We start from the raw sequence: 14,805 nt of genomic DNA, 5'->3' as shown, positions 1-14,805 counted from the left end.
AGACTGGAAAGCAGACCTGGGGACCATGTTTTGTTCTTATGAGACCCACATTTATATTTATAGACACATTTATGCATGCAAATTAAACAGATAATAAAGTTAAGAAACATACCTGCTTCTAGTTTAAAAAAAACAAAAACAAAAAAACCTTCCTAGCTACATTTATATTATATAAGGATAAAGGAGAAAAAAAAAAAAAATAAAGGGAATGAACACTGAAAATAAAACATTTGAGTATTTGTAACAATGTTTTATGGGACATTTATAATGCTTATTATATTAATAAACCACCATGTATTGTCTCAATTTAAATGATTTGATGATTTGATCATTGAAAAAGTTCATTAAAAAATGCTCTAGAAATCCTATATATAAACATTTATAAAGCTGCTATTGCCATTGTACCAGTATTAAAATGTTTTTTATCTTGTGTATTTTACTAATTTTTATGACAGGTTTTATACTGTACCCATTCGAGAATCTTGTAAATGCTATGGCTTCATTTAACTGTTGCTAATTATAAACTTCCAATGTTTATTTTCAGACTGAATAACAACCAGACAATATAAACACCAAAGTACATCTGGTTATGTTTTTAAATAAAGCAATAAAAAACCTTTGATTTTTCCTCATTTAATTTTTTTCTAGAAACGTAACACAGAAAAGTACATAATACATAAATTAACACATCATAAAGCAAATGCTTATGTAACCACCAAGAAAGAAAAAGACATTATAAATGTCTTTAGAAGCCCTATCTCCCTCCTCTAACACGAGTAACTACTGATTTGCTTGTTATAGTAAATATTTCCTTGCTTTTATTCTCTAAGTATACATCCCTAAATGCTATGGCTTATTTTGCTTGCTTTTGACCTATATAAATAGAATCATATATTATATACCTTACTTCTGCCTTCTTTCAATCAACATTTATTTTTAAGATTTAACCATGTTATTGTGTAGCGCCACAGATCACTTACTTTTTACTGGATGAATATAGTTACCATTCATTCCATTGTTAATGGAAATTAGGGTTGTTTATAGTTTTTGGCTTTTATAAATCATGCATGCCATTATGAACACTCTAGATACTATTTTCTAGAAACTGTCAAACTGGTTTTCCAAGTAGTTATACCAATCCATAGTCCCTTCAACAAAGTATGAGAGATCTTGTTGCTCCTGTTTTCTTCAAGAGACTCTTTTCTATTTGATTTTTCAACACTTTATTTGGGAAATCTGTACAATGTTTATCGTTAATATACACTTTTTTGCCTGGATTTATAAATCAAAGAATTGTTAAGATGATTTTATATCAGCAAAGTCACATACTAAACATAGCAAATTGGGGCACCTGGGTGGTTCAGGGGTTGAGCATCTAACTTCAGCTCAGGACGTGATCCTGGTGTCCAGGATCGAGTCCCGCATTGGGCTTCCCAGAGGGAGCCTACTTCTCCTTCTGCCTATGTCTCTGCCTTTCTCTGTGTCTCTCATGAATAAATAAACAAAATCTTTTTAAAAAATTAAAAATAAACATAGCAAATAGTATACATGGTGAGGATCACAATATAATTTATATTGATAAACATGAGAATTTCTCATTTTATTTTTTTTAATATTTAATTTATTTATTCATGAGAGACACAGGCTGAGAGAGGCAGAGACATGGGCAGAGGGAGAAGCAGGCTTCTTGCAGGGAGCCCGATACGGGACTGGATCTCGGATTCTGGGATTACGACCTGAGCTGAAGGCAGGCGCTCAACCGCTGAGCCACCTAGGCATCCCAAGAATTTCTCATTTAAGTTGGATTTTCAAAAAAACCTAGGCTCTGAACACATAAAGCAGAGAAGGGAACAAGTAAAAAGCAAATAGACAAAATTTTTAAAAATATGTTTAAAAACCCATTGCAACTCCTTTCTGAATTCTTGTTAGTAACTAAGAGTTGGTTGAGAAGCCAAGTATAGCTTAATTTATTAAAAATATCACCACCATGACTTAGGGCTCCATCCTTCCTTTGAGAATTATATGAAATGACTCTTTCCCTCCTACATTTTTATTGAGACATAATTAACATATAACATTGTATTGGTTTAAGGCAAACATATTGATTTGATAAATGTATATGCTGCAAAACTATTTCTACAATAAATTTAGTTAATATCCATTATCGTGTATAGTTATAATTTTTTGTGATGAGAACTTTTTTTAAGTAAACTCTACTCCAAATGTGGTGCTCAAATTCACCATCCTTTTTTTTTTTTTTTTTAAGATTTTATTTATTCATGAGAGACACAGAGAGAGAGGCAGAGACATAGGCAGACAGAGAAGCAGGCTCCCCACAGGTAGCCTGATGCAGGACTTGATCCCAGGACCCCAGATCACAACCTGAGCCAAAGGCAGACAACCACTGGGCCACCTATGTGTTCCTCAAATTCACCATCCTGAGATCAAGAGTGCCATGCTCTACCATCTGAGCCAGCCACGTGCCCCGATGAGAACTTTTAAGATGTATTCTCTTAGCAACTATTTTTTCTGAGGGGGGTGTGGGGGGAGGGGCAGAGAGAGACTTAAGCAGGCTCCATGCCCAGTACAGAGCCCAATGTGGGACTCAGTCTCACAACCCTGAGATCATGACCTAAGCCAAAATCAAGAGTCCATCACTCAACTGAGCCACCCAGGCGCCTCTCTTAGCAACTTTCAAATATACAAGACAGTATTAATACATATAGTCACCATGCTATACGTGAATACTGGAACTTAATACTGGAAATATGGACCTTTTGACCACCTTCACCCATATCTGTACCTCTACCCCCTGGCCCAGCAACCACCAGGCTTTTCTCCATTTCTATGACCTAGGTTCTTTTAGATACCACATATAAGTAAGATCATACCTAAATGAGACAATTCTTGATAAGGATTTAACACAGAGCCAAACACAAAGTAAATTATCTGTATTTATTATTATTTTGTTATTATTTGACATCCCAAGTAAGAACTCATTAAAAACAAATTCTCTAATTCCATTTCTATCTTTAAAAAAAAAGATTTTTTTTTAATTTTTATTTATTTATGATAGTCACACAGAGAGAGTGAGAGAGGCAGAGACATAGGCAGAGGGAGAAGCAGGCTCCATGCACCGGGAGCCCAACATGGGATTCGATCCCGGGTCTCCAGGATCGCTCCCTGGGCCCAAGGCAGGCGCTAAACCGCTGCGCCACCCAGGGATCCCCGAAAAAAAAAAAAGACTTTATTTATTTATTCCTGAGAAACAGAGAGAGAGGCAGACATAAGCAGACAGAGAAGCAGTCTCCTTGCCAGGAGCCCAGTGTGGGACTCGATCCCAGGACCCCAGGATCATGACCTAAACCAAAAGCAGACGCTCAACCACTGAGCCACCCAGGCACCCCTATTCCATTTCTATCTTAAAGCCAAAAGTATTTAAAAATAAAATCTAACCATTCAAAACTCCAATCAACTAAATCAAATATTGAGTTAAGGCTTTCCACATTTCAAGAAAGAATTGTTCAATATTAGAAATTGGAGAAAGTGTTCATTGCAGAAAAATTAGAAAATAGATGAAAATAAAAGATATTGAAAAGTACAGCATAGGAAAGACAGTCAATAATGTTGTAATAGGTACACCTGAGTGGCTCAGTGGTTGAAGTAGTGATGCCGAGGTCCTGAGATAGAGTCTCACATCGGGCTCCTGGAGGAGAGCCTGCCTCTCCTTCTTCCTATATCTCTGTCTCTCATGAATAAATAAATATAATCTTTAAAAAAATAATAATGTTGGGGATCCCTGGGTGGCTCAGCGGTTTGGCGCCTGCCTTCCGCCCAGGATGCGATCCTGGAGTCCCAGGATCAAGTCCCACATCAGGCTCCCTGCATGGAGCCTGCTTCTCCTCTGTCTGTGTCTCTGCCTCTCTATCTGTGTCTCCCATGAGTAAATAAATAAAATAAAATTTAAAAATAATGTAAGAACTATGGTGACAGATGGTAACTAGTTATTATGGTGAGCATTTCATAAAGTATACAATTTTTTAATCACTATGGTGGACACCTGATACTAATGTAATGTTGTATGTCAACTCTATTTCAATAAAATAAATTTAAAAAAATAATAAAGAGGAATGTCTGGGTGGCTCAGCGGTTGAGGGTCCGCCTTCAGCTCAGGGTGTGATCCCGGGGCCCTGGATAGTCCCACATTGGGCTCCAGGCGTGAAGCCTGCTTCTCCCACTGCCTGTGTCTCTGCCTCTCTCTCTCTGTCATGAATAAATAAAATCTTTAAAAATAATAATAAAAAAGAGGACATCTACCACAAAACCTGCATACAGATGTTTGTAGCAGCTTTATTAATAATTTCCAATACTTAGGGGATCCCTGGGTGGCGCAGCGGTTTGGCGCCTGCCTTTGGCCCAGGGCGCGATCCTGGAGACCCGGGATCGAATCCCACATCAGGCTCCCGGTGCATGGAGCCTGCTTCTCCCTCTGCCTGTGTCTCTGCGCCTCTCTCTCTCTCTCTCTCTGTGACTATCATAAATAAATAAAAATTAAAAAATAATAATAATAATAATTTCCAATACTTGAAAGCAACTAAGATGTATTCTAGTAGGCAAATGGGTAAATAAACCATGGTGCATCTAGATAACAGAATATTCTTCAACACTAGAAAGAAATGAGCTATCAAAGCATGAAAAAATAGATAAAACTTAAATGCATATTACTAAGTGAAGAAGCCAACCTGAAAAAGCCACGTACTGTAGGAGTCCAACCATAGGATAGTGTGGAAAAGGCAAAAATATGGAGATAGTAAAAAGATCGGTGGTTGCAGGAGGTTGGAGATAATGATGTATTAATGTAGGTTCATAGATTGCAACAAATATACCATTCTAGTACAGGATATATCGATGGGGGGCGGGGAGAATGTGCTCGTGTGTGGAGCAGAGATTACCTAAAACTTTTTAACCTAAAATCTAAAACTCTAAAAATAAAAGTCTATTGAAATAGAAAACGAAAAAAAAAAAAAAAAAGAGGATAAAGAAATAAAAGTGAATAAATTCTAAAACGTTTTAAATATTTTAATATATATTTTAACATTTTGGTATATAGTCTTCCGAGACTGAGAAATTATGTTTTTAAAGCTTGTACTCCATAAACTTTTCAAAACCACTGGCTTGCTTTCCCACTGATGTGAGTGAATGAAATTTTTTTATGGAAAGTACACAAGAAAGGAAATCCGTTCGCCTACCTTGCTTTGCCAGATTATCTCTTGAGCTGTGTTTCTCAAACTGTGAACTGTGTACATTAGGATTTAGTTGAAATGCAGGCAGTGATTCAGTAGGTGTAGGTAGGTTAGGGCCCGAGATCCTGCATTTCTAAGTAGCTCCCACGTGGACCTGCAGACTACACATTCTGTAGCAAGGTTCCAGAGTTTAAACTGAACCACTATTCTGTTTTTCCAAGAGTTTGACCAGCTTCTTTTGCAGTGCTTTTGCATTCCTTGAACTGCAAACTAGCCGTTTCCAATTGTCTCTTTGATCTCTCCATTCCTACAGTCACCGGCTAAGGAAAAACCTAAACAAGGGGCGGTATCGCCGTAGGGAACCCGCGGAAAATTAGGAGGAGCGGGAGGCGGAACCTAAAGTGAAAGGAAACCAGGAACTGAAGAAGCGGAGGAGGGATTTCGAAATTGGACGAAAGCCGGTTGGGTTTTCTGGGCGGACCGGAAAGAGTCTAGAGAAGTCTCTGCACCATGGCGGGTCCTGTCAGCTTGCGAGAGCTTCTAATGGGAGCTTCATCCTGGACCGGCTCTGAAAGTCCGGAGGGAACCCCTACAGAGGGCGGAGGGAGCGTGGCTGGTGGACCGGAGCCTCCTTGGCGAGAGGATGAGATCTGCGTGGTGGGAATCTTCGGCAAGACCGCCCTGCGCCTGAATTCCGAGAAGTTCTCACTAGTGAACACGGTTTGCGACCGACAGGTCTTTCCCCTCTTTCGCCACCAAGATCCTGGGGACACAGGGCCTGGAATCAAGACCGAGGCTGGAGCCGTCGGGGAGGCTGGTGGAGCCGGAGACGCTGGGGCGGGGACCGGGGAGTCGGTTCGGGGAGCTGTAGCGGGCGCTGAAGGTAACCGAACTGAGCCAGGCTCCCAGGACTACAGCCTTCTGCAGGCCTATTACAGTCAGGAAAGCAAAGTTCTTTATCTTCTTCTCACTTCCATCTGTGACAATTCGCAGCTTCTGCGGGCTTGTCGTGCCCTTCAGAGCGGAGAAGCTGGAGGTGGCCTCTCGTTACCTCATGCAGAAGCCCACGAGTTCTGGAAGCATCAGGAAAAACTGCAGTGTCTCAGTCTCCTTTACCTTTTCTCCGTCTGCCACATCCTGCTTCTGGTCCATCCCACTTGTTCCTTTGACATCACTTATGATCGAGTATTCAGAGCCCTGGATGGACTGAGACAGAAGGTACTGCCCCTCCTGAAAACGGCCATTAAGGATTGCCCAGTTGGCAAAGACTGGAAGCTAAATTGCCGACCTTGCCCACCTAGACTCCTTTTCCTTTTTCAACTCAATGGAGCCCTCAAGGTGGAACCCCCTCGGAGCCAAGACCCAGCTCATCCAGACAAGCCCAAGAAGCATTCTCCTAAAAGGAGACTGCAGCATGCCCTGGAGGACCAGATCTATAGAATCTTTAGGAAGAGTCGTGTCTTGACTAATCAGAGTATCAATTGCCTCTTTACTGTGCCTGCCAACCAGGCTTTTGTGTACATAGTTCCGGGAAGCCAAGAGGAGGACCCAGTAGGCATGTTGCTGGACCAACTTAGGAGTCATTGTACTGTCAAGGACCCAGAATCTTTGCTGGTGCCTGCACCCCTTTCTGGGCCCAGGCGATACCAGGTGATGAGGCAACATAGCCGACAACAGCTTTCTTTCCACATTGACAGCAGCAGTTCCAGTTCTTCCGGGCAGCTAGTGGATTTCACTCTTCGGGAATTTCTGTGGCAGCATGTGGAGCTAGTCCTAAGCAAGAAAGGTTTTGATGACAGTGTGGGCAGGAACCCACAGCCTTCCCATTTTGAACTTCCCACTTATCAGAAGTGGATCTCAGCAGCTTCAAAACTGTATGAAGTAGCTATTGATGGGAAAGAGGAAGACCCAGGGTCTCCCACTGGGGAGCTAACATCTAAGATTTTAAGCAGTATTAAAGTCTTGGAAGGGTTTTTGGATATTGACACCAAATTCTCAGAAAACCGGTGCCAAAAAGCTTTACCCATGGCCCATAGTGCCTATCAGTCAAATTTGCCTCATAATTACACAATGACTGTCCATAAGAATCAGCTTGCTCAGGCTCTTCGAGTGTACAGTCAACATGCTAGGGGTCCAGCCTTTCACAAATATGCCATGCAGTTACATGAGGACTGCTACAAGTTTTGGAGCAATGGCCATCAGCTCTGTGAGGAGAGGAGTTTAACTGATCAGCACTGTGTACATAAATTTCACTCCTTACCTAAATCAGGTAGCTAAAATTTTCTCAGCATTTTGAAATCAGAATTGAGCTGTGTTTCTATTCTTGTGGGTTTTTTAAATTATTATTTTTGAGTAATCTCTTTGCCCAAAAAGGCACTCAAACTCATAACCCTGAGATCAAGAGATGCATACATCACTGGTTGAGCCAGCCCGGCAACCCTTTATTTTTGTTTTAAGAGAGGCTGTTCACTATGTATTGATATTTTTTAAAGAGCCCTACAGAAATTCAGTTGCATCAAATTTAAGTTTTCTCTCTTGCTGTAAAAAGAAAGTAACAGCTATGACTACTAATTATTTTCTTGTATTTAAAGGATGAACGATAGGAAATTGGTAAATGAAAACTGTTAAACAATATAAAGTTCAGAAATTACATATTCACATTTTTACCTTGGAGTTTTTGTTGAACTAAAAAAAAAATACGATGAAATGCAAGGTCACCATAATGAAAATAAAATTTACTTAGAAAACCTAAGACTTTAGGTTGAAAATATGTATCATTTTATGTATTTTCAGTTGCTTCTTGTGTGTGTGTATTTAGGCAAGGTTTTGTGTTTTTGATGGTTTTTTTTTTTTTTTTCCCTTCTCCCTTCCAAAGAACTGTTTGGAAAATTTGGGGGGTTAGATGTGTAGAATGTAAAATAAATTTGACTCTGTGTTGTGTGTATGAAATTGTATTTTCCAGGAGAAAAACCAGAGGCCGATAGAAATCCTCCGGTGTTGTATCACAATAGCCGAGCTCGATCTACTGGTGCCTGTAACTGTGGAAGGAAACAAGCACCTCGAGATGATCCCTTTGATATCAAGGCAGCTAACTATGACTTCTATCAGGTAGTCTCTACATTTTTTTCTTTCTCTTTTTCCTCCTCCCACCCCCCCCCCTTTTTTTTGTTAACTACAATTTAAGTAAAAATACATATTTTCAGATGCAAAATATGTAGAAAAGTAAATGAGACTGGAATGTGATATATAGACAAGGGAAGGTTCTTTATATATATTTACTTACCCATTCATTGTTAACCTTGCTTCTTAGAGTGAAGAGTGTGTTATTTTAAATGAAAAGTTCACAAGTTTGTTTACTTTGTTTTTTTCCTGTATAGCTTCTGGAAGAAAAATGTTGTGGAAAATTGGATCATATCAATTTCCCAGTATTTGAACCAAGTACTCCAGATCCTGCTCCTGCCAAAAATGAATCTTCTCCTGCCCCTCCAGATGCAGATGCTGATAAACTTAAAGAAAAAGAACCTCAAACCCAAGGAGAGAGCACAAGTCTGAGTTTAGCTTTGAGTTTAGGCCAATCCACAGATAGTTTAGGTACCTATCCAGCTGATCCACAAGCAGGAGGAGATAATCCAGAAGTTCATGGTCAAGGAGAAGTAAAAACTGAGAAGAGACCAAATTTGGTTGATAGACAGGCATCTACAGTTGAGTATCTCCCAGGCATGCTGCATTCAAATTGCCCTAAAGGTCTCCTACCCAAATTCTCCAGCTGGTCATTGGTTAAATTAGGCCCTGCTAAGTCTTATAACTTTCATACAGGTTTAGACCAACAGGGCTTCATTCCAGGAACAAATTATCTTATGCCTTGGGACATTGTCATCAGGACTAGAGCCGAAGATGAAGGAGACTTAGACACAAATTCTTGGCCTGCTCCAAATAAAGCTATTCCTGGAAAGAGAAGTGCAGTTGTAACAGGAAGAGGAAGACGGAGAGATGACATAGCTCGAGCATTTGTGGGCTTTGAATATGAGGACTCTAGAGGTCGAAGGTTTATGTGCTCAGGGCCTGACAAAGTAATGAAAGTAATGGGAAGTGGACCAAAGGAGTCTGCTTTGAAAGCCTTGAATAGTGATATGCCCTTATATATTCTGTCATCATCTCAGGGTAGAGGGCTAAAACCACATTATGCTCAACTTATGAGGCTTTTTGTTGTAGTTCCCGATGCTCCTTTGCAGATAATACTAATGCCCCAGGTAAGAAATACAGCCTTTTCCATCCTTAAACAAAAATGTTGATGCTTGTTTTGATTGTTTTTTAAAAGTACAATATAATATCAAAGTAATTATTTCACTAAACAGGTCTAAAATTTAAATATCTTGTATGTCTAATATTCTAGTTCTTTGAAAATAAATCGCGTGTTTACTAGTTTACACCATCAATTCACATTGTTTAGTTCAAAGGCAGAATTTGAAGTTAAAAATCTATAGAAAAGCAGGATACTGTTTGAGGCTAAATAATGTAATACTGAGTATTCATTAGAGTTAAGAGTATACATTACCTTCTTAATCTTATATGGTCTTTGAACCTATTGTTTGTTTAGGCATTTATCTTTTAGGTGTTTCTTACTGAAAAATGTAAAAGTAAGTACATTATCTTTATTTTTCAGGTTCAGCCAGGCCCACCACCTTGTCCAGTATTCTACCCAGAAAAACAAGAAATCACTCTTCCACCGGATGGCCTCTGGGTTTTGAGATTTCCTTATGCATATGTAACTGAGAGAGGACCTTGTTTCCCTCCTAAGGAAAACGTGCAGTTAATGAGTTACAAGGTGCTCCGTGGAGTTCTTAAAGCAGTAACCCAATGAGTGTTTTACAGCCAGTTCAGTCTTAAAGCTGGTGTTTGGTTTTGGTGTGTATGGGTTTGTTTTTGTTTTGGTATATGTATGCTGTGTTTTCTTGAATCCAAAATGTGCTTTGGTTACAGGAGTTCAGTATTAGGACAGTAGTTGTTCCATTATTTCATGATATTATTGATATTTATTGTAAATGGGCCTGCAGTTTGCTAATAAACATTGGTTCTTCTAGAAAAGGACATAAAATACCTGGTTGATACCTGTATTTTGTTTCTGTTTCACTGTCCATGATAAAACATGTTTCTATCATAACTGAATGTTCCATAATCATGTTGAGCCAAAACTTTGTTTTGGTTAAAATGACATTTTAGCTGGGATTTTCCTTAAGATGCCACTTCTGAAATTATCTTCAAAATAAGATCATCCAGTGGATTATCTGGTAATGGTATGAAGATGTAATTGCAAAAAAAGCCCTATATTGTTTGGCTCACAATTCTGGTACCTAAGTTAGACTGTTTTGTTCTTACTATTTTATTCTTGGACTGATGAGATATCATGTTTTATTTTTTTAATTTAATTTTATTTCATTTTTTAAATTTGAGAGATACCATATTTTGAATGAATGCTATCTGAACGAAAACTTTTTAAAAAATTTTTTTTAAAGATTTTTTTAAGATTTTATTTATTGATTCATGAGAGACACAGAGAGAGAGGCAGAGACATAGGCAGAGGGAGAAGCAGGTTCCCTACAGGGAGCCTGATGTGGGACTCGATCCCAGGACCCTGGGATCATGACCTGAGCCATAGGCAGATGCTCAACCCTTCAGCCACCTGGGTGCCCCTATTTTTAAGTAATCTCTATACCCACGTGGGACTCCAATTCTGGAAATTAACCTATGTTCTTGCATCCCATCCTTACTTTTCATCCTTTTTAATTTTTCATTCCTTGTATATCATTTTTTTAACAATCACGGTTAACTTTTTGTACTAAGCATGGTTCTTAGTTTGTTTTATCAAGTATTGCACTGCATTTGGAAAATACAACTAGATTGCTCTGTAGGACATATATTAATAGTTGATTGTTTTTTTCCTTTTAAAGACTAACTTATTTATTTTTAGGGAGGTGGTAGGGGCAGAGGGAGCCTGAGAAGGAGAGCAGACTGTTTAGGGTTTTTTAAAAAGATTTATTTATTTATTTTAGGCAGAGGAGGAAGGGGCAGAGGGAGTCAGAGAGGAAGACAAGCTGACTCCTTGCTCAGCCCAGAGCTTGATTTGGGGCTTGATCTTATGACCCTGAGATTGTGTTCTGAGCTGAAACTAAGAGTCGACCACTGGCCACTTAACTGGCTGAGATACTTAGGTACCCTTGTTTTGCTTTGTTACTAGCCTATGAGACTTGAATAAGGGTTGTGTAAATTTGTAGGTTAAAGGAACTGTAACAAAGTAGTTTGTAAGAACAGATAAGGTGTTGAAAGAGAAAACTTGTGACTTTTTTTTGTTTCTTTTTTGATGTCATTCTTACATGGAACAATTTTATATTCCTGCTAAAATGAGAACGTGATTTTCCTTCATTATTTTTATTGACAGAAGCCATCCTAATTTGAACTTCTGTAGTTTTCAAATACAAAGTTTTACGCTATTTGTATTTATAGCCTGCTTAAAAGACAATTGCAGAACTTCATGTTTTTATTCATAAATTGGTTTATAGAGTGTTGCATTGGAGAAATATGGACTATACAATTTGTATTGCTTACTGCCTTTCACATCAGTAATATAAACCTTATTCAGCCAATTTCAAAAGTGATTTTAAAGAAGTCATATTTGTTCTGTAGCAGCACTTGCATTGTCTTTGCTTAGCAGATGCTTCTCTTTTTGTTGAGATATAGGCAGATGATTCAAAATGATTTTTTTTAAAGAATCACTAGGTCAGAAGGGACTTCACAGGATATCCTTTAGTCTGTTGGTAAGTCTGTTGTATCTATGAAAAGTTGTATAGAATTTTAGGAAGTGCATTATATCTTATTCAAGGAGTGCTTATTATTTAAAGGACTAATATGATAAATCTTTCTGTCATGTAAATTACATTATTCTGATTTTTTAAAATGGCTTCACATGTTGGTTTAAAGTCATGTTGCCCTATACTACTTAAACAGGGAATCTGTATCTTAGTAGAAAAACAAACAAAATCTTCCAAGAAACAGTTAAACAAAGAAAATAGGAAAATGGGGCTAGGAAATACTGATTCACAAAAATAATAGCTACCCTTTATTGAATAGCATAGGATAATAATAGCTATTTCATGAATGTCCACTTGTTATGTACTTTACTAAGCATTTTGGATACATTGCCTCAAATCTTCAAAACATTTCAAGATAAATCTATTTTGTAGATCAAGAAATTAAAGTTTCAAGTGGTTAAATAATTTGTCCAAGGTTGCATAGATAGGGAATAGCAAAGTCGTAATTTAAATTGAGTACTCTGAAAAAAAAAATAAATAAATAAATTGAGTACTCTGATTTTATTTTATTTTTTTTAAGATTTATTTATTTATTTATGATAGACAGAGAGAGAGAGAGAGAGGCAGAGACACAGGGGGAGGGAGAAGCAAGCTCCATGCCGGGAGCCCGACGCTGGACTCGATCCCAGGACTCCAGGATCCGGGACTCCAGGATCACGCCCTGGGCCAAAGGCAGGCGCCAAACCGCTGAGCCACCCAGGGATCCCCTAGTACTCTGATTTTAAAGCTGTACTCTTCCTATGTCCTGCCTTCTTAAAAAATATAAAATTGAAAATTGCATGTCAGTTCCTTCAACTGCGTATTTGACTCTGGTCTAAAACATGTGAATGGGTGAGTTTTTAATGTCAGAAAAATTGGGCATGATACCCCAAAAAGTATTAGTTTCTTTTAAGTCTTAGTTTCTTAATTGTCTCCAAACTGTATTGAATCTTTATATTATACCATCTCTCATTCCAGATTTTCTCCTGTGTAAAATAATACTATCGTAGATTGAAGCCAAAAAAAAAAAAAAGATTCTATTTGCTTAAGAAACCTGGACAAGTCAGGTGGCTCAGTTCGTTGAGCATACAAACTCTTGGTTTTGGCTCAGGTCATGAACTGATGGGTTGTTAGGATCCAGCCCCAGGTTAGGCTCTGTGGTTGTCAGGGAGAGTTGGCTTGAGGATTTTTCCCTCTGTCCATACCCTCTCCTACTCACTGTCTCTCTCAAATAAATAAATCTTTAAAAAAGGAAAAAGAAACCTGGATAATTTACTTAATTCTTGAATATTATTTTCTCTAAAATGGCAATGGTTAAGTAAATAAATGAATGAATAAATTAATAAAATAGTAATGATAATCGCTATTTATCACAAAGGGTGTTTGTAAGGAGTAAAGAGTATATATATAGGGGCACCTGGGTGGCTCAGTTGATTAAGCATTTGCCTTTGGCTCAGGTCATGATCCCAGGGTTCTAGGATGGAGCTCCATGTTGGGCTCCCTGCTTAGCAGAGAGCCTGCTTTTCCCTCTCCCTTCAACCTGCTGCTCCCTCCTGCTTGTGCTCTCTCTCTCTTTCACTATCAAATAATTAAAATCTTTTTTAAAAAGTATATATATAAAGCTCCTAACGGACACATAAATAAGTTATTGAGAATAATTACAATTTATCTTGAATTTTCTTATTTATTTTACCTTTAAGGTATCCCATAAGTCTAATAGTTTTGGAGATGGTGAATAAATTTTGGTTTTAGTCCTATCTTTTATAATCAGGTAAACAGTACCTAGTATATGCAAAATCCTGTGGTAAATAAACACCATGATATGTAGCTGTTTTATAGACTTGAATTTGTACCTTTCCTCTTGTATCTTTGGTCTTTTAAACCTGATTTAATTTTTGTTAGTTTGTTTATGCTTCAGATACGATAGCCTCTTAAATCCTTTGGCCATTTCTGTCTCCTTTCTGTCTCCTACAAGTTTGTGCCTGTCCTAAGATGCAGCAAACAGAATTGTACTCAGTTTTTGGAATGCTGCACAGTTGTGCACAAAGGCCAGCTAGTAGTTTATGTTTAATTTTCAATACTCTGAATTATTTTTATTGGCCTAAGTTGGCACAGCAGCTCACTGGTTTAGTGTTTTAAGGAACCAATTTACTGCATTTCCAAATATTGGATACCATCTAAAGCTTTAGTTTATTGGTCTTGTAAAATGAGGATAATAACTCTCTTATCTACCTCAAAAGATAACCTTGGTTCAAACTCTTAGTCTTGTTAATTGAAGTCCTTTACAAATTCTTATAAATAGAAGGGATACTTATTATTCTTTGTCTGTTTGTAACAGAACTTAGATCCTATCATATTCTAAATACAATGTAACTATTTTCCCCAAATCTTTCCATGCTAAAAATAGTCCTGCCCGTAGATATAGCAATAAAAATAATTTTCTTTCTTTCTCTCTCTCTCTCTTTTTTTTTTTTTTTAGATTTATTTATTTGAGAGAGAGTACATGTGTGGCAGGTGGGGTAGAGGGAGAGAATCTTCAAGCAGACTCTTCACTGAGTGCAGAGCCTGTTTCTGGGCTCCATGCAGGGCTTGATTCCACAACCCATGAGATCATGACTTGAGCCAAAACCAAGAGTTGGAAGCTCAACCAACTAAGCCACCCAGGTGCCCCTAGAAATCATTTTCTATTTGAATAGAAATAAGACAAATTTCTAAAG

The 14,805-nt window shown here is 38.1% G+C and overlaps 1 protein-coding gene across 1 annotated transcript; it reads left to right on the top strand.

Annotated features, from left to right (window-relative positions):
• Nucleotides 1-5,731: 5,731 nt before the first annotated feature.
• SMG8 (SMG8 nonsense mediated mRNA decay factor) lies at nt 5,732-10,820 on the top strand. Its single transcript, XM_041727217.1, has 4 exons — nt 5,732-7,512; nt 8,206-8,351; nt 8,621-9,493; nt 9,907-10,820. Exons 1-4 carry the CDS (start codon nt 5,754-5,756, stop codon nt 10,102-10,104), a joined length of 2,976 nt encoding a protein of 991 aa, XP_041583151.1. The 5' UTR covers nt 5,732-5,753; the 3' UTR covers nt 10,105-10,820.
• The last annotated feature ends 3,985 nt before the right edge of the window (nt 10,821-14,805 follow it).

Source organism: Vulpes lagopus, chromosome 12 (genome assembly GCF_018345385.1).
Source record: "Vulpes lagopus strain Blue_001 chromosome 12, ASM1834538v1, whole genome shotgun sequence".
Classification (NCBI taxonomy): domain Eukaryota; kingdom Metazoa; phylum Chordata; class Mammalia; order Carnivora; family Canidae; genus Vulpes; species Vulpes lagopus.
Note: the sequence above shows the minus strand (reverse complement) of the source record. Positions and strands in the feature narration are given on the sequence as shown.

Bases quoted from the DNA above. Each gene is read 5' to 3' on its own strand.
- SMG8 (XM_041727217.1), top strand. From the start codon at position 5,754: ATGGCGGGTCCTGTCAGCTTGCGAGAGCTTCTAATGGGAGCTTCATCC. The intron at 7,513-8,205 runs GTAGCTAAAATT...TGTATTTTCCAG, and splicing joins TCACTCCTTACCTAAATCAG to GAGAAAAACCAGAGGCCGAT. The intron at 8,352-8,620 runs GTAGTCTCTACA...TTTCCTGTATAG, and splicing joins CTAACTATGACTTCTATCAG to CTTCTGGAAGAAAAATGTTG.